The sequence below is a fragment of the Vulpes vulpes genome, unplaced genomic scaffold (assembly GCF_048418805.1).
Source record: "Vulpes vulpes isolate BD-2025 unplaced genomic scaffold, VulVul3 u000000791, whole genome shotgun sequence".
In the NCBI taxonomy this organism is placed as follows: Eukaryota; Metazoa; Chordata; class Mammalia; order Carnivora; family Canidae; genus Vulpes; species Vulpes vulpes.
This window is the reverse complement of record NW_027325854.1, coordinates 22,715-31,501: the sequence shown is the minus strand read 5'-3', so window position 1 is coordinate 31,501 and position 8,787 is coordinate 22,715. Positions and strand designations below refer to the sequence as shown.

The following is an 8,787-nucleotide window of genomic DNA, read 5'->3' as shown; positions in this document are numbered from 1 at the left end:
GACAGTGAACTCCACAGAAGTAAAAATAACAGGATGGCTGTATTGGAAATTCTATTGGAGATCCCTGTGTTTTACGAGCTAATTTGTTATCCCTATTTTACAGATTGGGCCCTTCAAGTTCATAATTTGATCAAAATCAAACTGCAGAAACCCAACTCATGACCGCACAGTTCTGAATCCGGGCTGGGGTTGAAGTCAGCGGTGAGTAAGCCGACGTCGCCCGGGGCGGCCGGCCAGGGACAGGGCTGGAACTACACTTCCCAGGGTGCCCGGCGGGGCGGGGCGGGGCGCGGGCAGGGAGGGCGCAGGCTCCTTCCCAGAAGCAAAAGCGGAAACAAAAGAGTCTCGCCGGCGTCCCCGCCCTCACACTCGCGCACACTCGCGCTCGGGCGCACACGGAGCAGGCACCGGCGCCCGGAGCGAGCCAGCGAGCCAGCGAGCAGCGAGCCGAGGACCCGTCGGGCTGAGCCGGACGAGCAGTGAGCGAGTCGAGCCCGTGACGACCCTACGCCCCTCGCGCCCCGTAGCTGCCCCCAGCCGGCTGGTGTCCCCGCCGCCCTCCCTGACCCATGGCGCTGAAGAGGATTCAGAAAGTGAGTGCCCGGGCCAGGCCTGGGGCGACCGGGCGCGCTTCGGCTCCCTGCCCACGCTGACCCCGGCGATGGTCGCGAAAGACGCGCCGGGAGGGCACGGAAGGGGCCGGTGGGCGGGGAGCAGAGGGCCGGAGATGCCGGCGGGGCCAGCGGGCACTGGACAGGTGAGGTGGGAGCAGGGGCAGGTCCCGGGTGGCCCGACGGACTTGGAGGCGGGGGCCCCGCTGTGAGCTCGCGCCGGAGCTGCTCCGGGAGTCCCTGGGTGGAGATCCTCCTCCGGCTCCAGACCTTGCCAAAATCTGTTCTTCACCGTAACAACTGGATTTTGCCCTGCACTGGTCTAGTTGTGGCCCCTGTCATGCTGTGTTTTCTCCATGCCGTTTCTTAAGCCCTTTCTTTTATGTTCTTGCTTCCCCGGGCTCCCGGAGAGGGCAAGGAAGGTGTGGTGGGCCTGCAGCCTTTCTCCTCGGTGCTGTGGGTTTTTTCTTGTCCTCTGCGGTTGGCTTCTGCTCAGATCCCCGGACGGGCTGGAAAAGCCCATTTGGGGCCCAGAAGCCAGGAGAAGCCTCTTGTGTCTTCTATTTTGGTGCCTCTTCTGCTGCCACTTCAGGTCACATAGCTGTAGTGAAAACATAGTTGCTGATACACAACAAGATGACCTCCTGGCTGTGATTCATCGTGAGTCAAGCCAAACAGGTTTTTTTTTCCCCCTCATGATAAACTTACATATAAAGTTCGAGACACAACAGAAACTGCCACAATTTAAGTTGTTTGATGCTTTGACACATGAGTATAGAATGAGGAGGAAATGTATATATTCATTCAACAGATATTTATCCATCCCAAAGGATTGCCTTCTCTTGCATAATACTGTATTGCTACTGTTTCAGATGTGAACATCTTACAAAATTGAGGTTGGGGCTTTTTTTTTTTTTTTCTGTTCACTTTTATTTCTTGTTGGGTTATGGGTCTGTTCACTGACACAAGTTTTAAAAAGGTTTATAGTTATATGGAGAACGTTGAGAATTTATTTTTAAAGGGGGAGGTGTTTCAGCAAGTTAAGCCAATAACAGACAGCTGTTTTATAAATAATTTTGGGAAGAAATCAATGCTACAGAAAATATTTATTAACCTTTTAAGGCATGAACTGATGGAAATATATACATTGTGTTCTCCGTCAGTACTGGCGTCATCTTCTGGTACAGAGGACAGCAACTTCCAGGTCCAGCCTTTTTTGTTGTTTTTTTCAAACATTGAATTTGTAGAATCCTGGTTTTTGTGTGTGTGCGTATACCACTTGAGGGTCTTCTCACTATAAAACATAAAGCTAACAATCCCCAATTATTGATTGTTTTCTGATTTGAAGATAATGCAATTACACATTCAAAATTACCCTAATTTTGAAGCCCTAATCAGCATCTTTGCCATGCCTTGTATGCTTATTAATAATATGTAATCTTGGCTTACATTTGATTTGAAAAATACACATGTTCCAAAGAAGTTTTAAAATTCCATTTCCTTCTTTCCTACTTGGGAGGATTCTTCACAAGACTTGGCTTATAAAATAGGTTTTAAATAATGTAAAATTTGTCCACAGTAAGTAGGCATTCAAAGAAAATGGACACTATTTGTAAATACTTTGCTGGGCAATTGTCAGTCATCATGCTGAACCAATGTATTTGGCTTATATCTATAATCTGGAATACACTCAAATCATATTTTTATTAGCTGTTATTAGTTTATAACAGAATTGTCTGGTAAAAAAAAATCACATAGAATTGATTTAGGCCTGTAACAAATTGATATTTTGGAGCATAAATTGAGGATCCCATAACATCCGATCTCTGTATGCCAGTCTTTGGCTTTCCTTTTCTGTTATCAGAAAAGTTGACTTGCACAAATCTCCTTTCCACTAATCACATGTTCATATCATTCCTTCACACTTTAAGGAGTGTTATTTTGTTTGATTCTCCACTTCTACTTTTCACACCTTCTTGATTAAAAGCCAATTCCAAGTAAGGTGTGCTGTTTGCCTTATGAACAGTTACAAAGTCTTCTTTGGTATCATTGGTATATAAATTCGTATCTGAATCCTGCGTATTCAGAGGAAAGAAGATACATATTAACTTTTGGCCTTTCTTTTTAAATATATTAAAATAACTGTCAGGTACCTTCCAGGTCATTGGGTTGTGCATTTCTTGTACCTAAAGTGTCAGACCTTAAAGCTGTGAGGAACCTCAGAGAATTGCAATTTGGAGTTGAGTGGAGGGCAGGGGCAGGGGGCCAGCTTCCAGGGTAGTGTATCAGAAATATCTGTGGGACATTTTCAGACTGTCCCCACTGTTGCAAATGGAGAGATGGGGAATCCCCCAGATGGACTGGAGTGGAAAGAAGGTTGAGAACCACTGACTGTAGGCTGTAGTCCATTCTTATTCAAAGAAGGAACCTGAGGCCTAACCTGAGGCCTGGAGTGAAGGAGTGCTTTGTCCAAGTTAATCTCTGAAAAAGTCACTTGGCATATTTAAGAATGTCTTAAAAAGTTTGTGACTTCACATTTTTCACTTCATATGAAAAGGTTAAAGATGACTGAAATAAAATTATATTTATATACAAAGCATGTAGATACCAGTGCTTAAAATCGATTTTATTTTTTTATACTAGAGTATGCTAAATCATTTAATACTCTTATTTAGACATCCAGTGTCAGTTTTGCATTTCAGCTCATAAATTTACACACCCATGCCCTATTTTTAGATACAGGGAAGATGTTATCACAGTCACCTAAATCACTAAAGGGAAAAGTTCAAACAAAGTCTGAGGAGAGACACCTAAAATATGTTTGAAAAAAGAGGATAGTTTTTCAGATGGGCATCTTTTATTTTCTAGAATTATTTTTAAATGTTTCTTTTATCAGTGCTATTTTTAGTCCTTGATAAACTTGTTTTGGAAATCACTTTTAAAATTATGAATGTTGTATCATAATACTGAATGTTTTGAAAACCAGGGGGAAAAAAAGGGAGATCCTAATATAGTCATTAGGATCAGTGATACAATATATCATTTGTATATTTACTTCTAGATTTTTAAAATTTGATAAATTGAAGTAATGATCATTATACTAACATGTTATGATAGGCTTTATTGCCTTTTTGGTCTTTTGAAAAGTGAAACAAGCATTTTGTTTTATAAATATAGCAACACAGATAACTATTCCTTAGTGTACAGTTCTGTCCTCAAAATGGAATATTTGCTTTTTTAATAATCAATTTGACTTAAATATATATAGATAAACAGATTACAGTACAACTTTATAAATGTTTTGAGCTGCTGAATTTTTTGATTTGTACAATTCCACATTAAACTCTTTACATCAGTCTAGAAAACCTTAAGGATACTTAAGAAAATAACCCAGCTCTCTGTGGATAGAGCATCAAAGAGAAGAAGATCCGGTTTTTATTTCTGGCTCTGTGACTTAACTAGCTTGTTTCTCTATACATACAATGATACTGCACTAAGTACATCCAGCATGTGTAATATGTACTGGTTACTCTATGAAAGATGCTATTCTAAGTGTCTGACATATATTAATTGATTTAGTCCTTAGTGGGCCCAAGAGGTAGAAATGATTGTTATCCCCTTTTTATAGATGATGAAACTAAGACACAGAAATGTTGGGTAATGTACCAGAATCATGTATCTGGTAAGTGGCAGTGCTGGAATTTGAAACCAGATAGCTGGCTTCAAATTCCATGCTCTTAACCATTTTAGTACATGGCTTTTTTTTATCCAAATGGACTCATATCTATTGTATTTAAATTGATAGACCTATAGAGTCAAATGAGTTTATGGATATTAGTGCTTTGCCAACTGGACAGTTCTATACACATGTAAAGTGGTATTATAATTAAGACTTTGGCATATTTAATCATGGGTCATTCAGTGTGTTGATTGTGCATTGTAAATCTCTGCTCTGAAGTAATGTACACTGGATCGTTAAACATGGTAAATGAATGATACAGTTTTGTTTGTTTTGTTCTATCACTTAAGATTTCTCCCCTTCAAAAGGATTTAGAAAAATTGTAATTTAGAAATGTTCTGTCAAAGTATCATTTCATTGTGAAGTTTTCTTTTGAGAAAACTATGAATTAATACAGCTATTTAGTTCTTCTAGTGGCTTTGAATAGCAGTCGACTGTTCAGATTGTACAAATGTTAGGAAGACTTGCAGATTACAAGATTATCTAAGATTCCAAATTGTTTCAGTAAAAAAAGATGTAACTTTAACAAAATTTTTTTAAAGGAAGAACACAATATTTATGCTTCATGGTAGATGAAGTGGTTTGCCTTGAGATGAAAGGAAGAAAGTGTTCTTTTTCTAACAAGCCACCGTGTGAATTTTTCTGCTTTTAAATCTTTGTAATTAAGCTCAATCTTCCTCCTTTTGCCCTGGTATCATGTATTTTTCCTTCTTCATCACAAGAGGTGTAAAAAAACAAGATAACCTATTGTAGTTTAAGAGTTCTGAGGTTCTTTCTCTGTGGAAATAAATAGCATAGATCTATATAAGGCCGTTTATGCCTATTTTAGGAAGCCAAACACATATTATTATTATAAAAACCAACTTAGCAGGATGTGGGATTGCCCCCAGTATAGCATCCTTACTTGCTTTAGTTCCCTGAAATTTATATAGAAAACATATTTAATGAGTGCCAGTAATCAAAATAATAGACTGGATACTTTCCATCGAAATGGAATTAATGGTTGTGTATAATGTATTAGCTCTATTCCCTTCCCACTTCTTTTTAAAAGTGGTTGAACTGATACTATGTTTAATTAAAAACAGGTATGGAGATACATGTTCTCTTAACCCTATGATGCTGGAATAAAAGATGTAGAGTATATAATCTAGATTTTTAGGGGATGGGAAAGATCCTCAGACCACCTCCGAACGTCTGTCTGAAGGCAAAACAGGTTCTATTTCTAGCCTGTCTTGGTCGAGAGATGGCCTCTTAGAAGCTTAGGTTCCTCTGCATTTTTCTGGTTCTAGGATGAATCTGTAAAGGTTTGAGTCACACACATTAGACAGTTTTTAGAGGCTACTATGTTCCAGGAGTTGTCCTTAGTATGAGGAGGAAGCTACCATCCTGAAGCTTACAGTTTAGTGCTACCCATCCTCTCTCTGAGTGTTTCTTCCACTTGAGTTTTTTTGTGGCTCTTCTCCTTCAGTGATACCACATTGCTTATTAGATGCCCAGTCTGCCCTTTCAGATTTATGAAAGCCTTTCCAACAGGGATGAGGTTGGGGTATTGCTTCCTTCACCTTAAACTTCCTTAGTTGTACAAATAATGTGATGATTCTCAATCCAGGTGACCACCCTCCTTATGTGAGCAGAATTTGGATTTCTTTAGAGGGAACCAAACAGACCTGATGGCCTGGGTTCATTGTTCTCCAAACCAATAAAACCCTGGCCTGTGTTTATGATTCTCCCAAATGTCGATATGTTGTATTTTCATTTAAGTGTTAAAAATTTTTTAAAAATTAAAAATACTTCCTAATTTCCCTTTTGATTCTTCTTGAACCCTTGAGTTATTTAGAAGCGTATTATTTATTCTCCCAGTATTTATGATTTACAGATAGCACTCTGTTATTGATTTTTTTTTTTTAATTTTATTTATGATAGTCATACAGAGAGAGAGAGAGAGAGGCAGAGAAACAGGCAGAGGGAGGAGCAGGCTCCATGCACCGGGAGCCCGACATGGGATTCGACCCCGGGTCTCCAGGATCACGCCCTGGGCCAAAGGCAGGCGCCAAACTGCTGCGCCACCCAGGGATCCCTGTTATTGATTTCTAAGTTAATTCCATTGTCCGTGAAGAACTTGTTATTTGACTCCTTTTAAATTTTTGGGACTTGGGAAAATAAATAAATAAATAAATAAATAAATAAATAAATAAATAAATAAATAAATAAATAAATAAATTAATTAATTAATTTTTGGGACTTGTTTTATGGCCCAAAATATGGTCTGTATGTTTTACTTGCATAATAATGATGCCATTCAGGCGCTCAACATAGCTTTTGAATGAAAGTGTTTAATAATTTCTAGGATTCATTTTGCCAGTTTCTGGTTGGTGTCTTTAGAGCCTAGGTTATTTCTAAGGAATGAATGCCAAACTAAGGTTTATACCTTCCCAGTGTCTTCCTGTATGTACTTTTATGAGCTTCCTGAACTGGGGTGATGAAACCAGTTTAGTGGGTCACAAACAGCATTTTAAAAAAATGAAATATAAAATATTAATGCTTTAGGTATAATAAGGTTAATACTGTTTCATGAAACTTTTATGTATTTATATCCCTCTGTGTATATGTGTACTCAGTTGTGATGTATGTAATCCTGGGTTATTTTGTTATGAATTGCTATAAGGAAAATTCAGAAATCACTGTTCCATAACATAAGATCCATAGATAAAATAAATATAAAAAATACATGCCACATGTCCATACATATATATATGCATGTATGTATGTATATATAGAGAGTGCAAATGAACATATATACACACACAAACAGGTACACACTCATATACGTAATGTCAAATGTAGCCTTGGAAACAGATCTATTTGATAAAAACTGTCAGTGCTCATTGTTTTCTACTAAAAGTTGTTGCTTTTTACAGTGATTGATGTACACCACAATATTCAAGAATAGTTCTGGGTGATACAAAGACTAATTGACTTATTCTGTGAAGACTTATTAAGTTCCTACCATATACCAGTTATATGGGATAGAAATGTAAGAAGTGATATTTAATGACAAATATTTGATATTGAAAAATATGTTTGTCTTTTAAGTAGATTTTAAGAAATAGGCTGCTAGCTTTTATCATTTCATCTTTTTTCCTGAAGCATCGTCTTTCTTGATTACTCTGAAGTAAATAGTAGCTTTTGATAATGTAGCATTGAAAATGCTGTGTGTTGTGTGTCAAAATTCTATTATGCATTTTGAAAAGTTGTACATAATTTTTTCTTGCCTCTCAGTGTCTTTGATCACAAACACTCCTCCTTATAGCTTACGGAGTAGTGCTCATTTCTAACCTTTTATAAAATATAAGCTCACAGGAAAAGATAAAAAGAATGCCTTTTCATTCCCTTACTCGTCACACTTTTGTTTCTCTTGAGCACAGCTGAAACTGTGCAAATGGCCTTAATTCGAGTGCTGGAGCATTGTTGGCTCCAATGTTGATTGAGAATAATGGGCTCTAGTTACTACAGCCTTGAGGTGAGTATTGTTTTGGTCCCGGAGAGTGCTGGAGTGGAAGTCAGATGGTCTGAGCCTTTGTTCTAGCTTTGGCTTTGTGACCTTGGACAAGAAACTCATAGTTTTTAATTTTTAATTTTCTTTATGTAGAAGTGTTATGCCTTGAACTAGATAATTTCTGTGGTCCTTTCTGATTTATAATTTTAGGCACCCCTAAATAATGTTATTTGCTTTTTGTTTTGTTCAACTAACAGTAAAAATGGTTACGAAAACAAATATTGAGCAGTGGCACAGTGCTCTGCTGCTATATGAAACTTGAATTAAAATTCTATTTACTTTGAGATGTCAGAATTGAAATAAATGTTGGCATCTTAATGTATAAGATTAATGAGTCTTTTAAGATGTCTTACTCTTTGATTAAAAAGCAGTTATTTGTGATGCAAATAAGATATATTTCTGTTTTTGTAGCAGTATCATAACAAGCTTTTCTGATTCCATTTAGCTTCCATCTGTTTCACAGGTGTCTTTATACTTTAAAGACTGTTTTATCCACATATTTAGAAAACTGCCTTATACAACTACCTTACATGTAGTAGATTTTTTGAATTCTGGTTAATGCATTTATGCAGTACCTTCTATATGTAAGGCGTATACAAAATGAAGTGAGAAATATGGAAAAGTGATATAAAACCAGTATTATCTAAGAAATTTAAAACTATTAAGGGTAAGGAAAATACCATAAGAAAAATATAACGCACTTTGAACAGAAAGAGTCAAAAAGTAGGAAAGGCCAAATTTCATTGGGAAGATCAGGAAAAATTCTATGGAGAAGATGAAATTGGATATAGGTTTGGAAGAAAGCACAGCATTTTTTAAAGACAGGATTTATTTATAAAGGAAGGTACAGAATTGAAGGTACCAGAAAGTACTTGTCTTGT

The 8,787-nt window shown here is 37.8% G+C and overlaps 1 protein-coding gene across 1 annotated transcript in view; it reads left to right on the top strand.

Annotated features, from left to right (window-relative positions):
* The first annotated feature begins 274 nt into the window (after positions 1-274).
* UBE2D1 (ubiquitin conjugating enzyme E2 D1) overlaps positions 275-8,787 on the top strand; it is a 30,722-nt gene continuing 22,209 nt past the window's right edge. Inside the window, exon 1 of the mRNA XM_026013542.2 lies at positions 275-593. Within this exon, the coding sequence (XP_025869327.1) occupies positions 570-593 (24 nt within the window). The 5' untranslated portion in view covers positions 275-569. The remainder of the gene's footprint in view (positions 594-8,787) is intronic.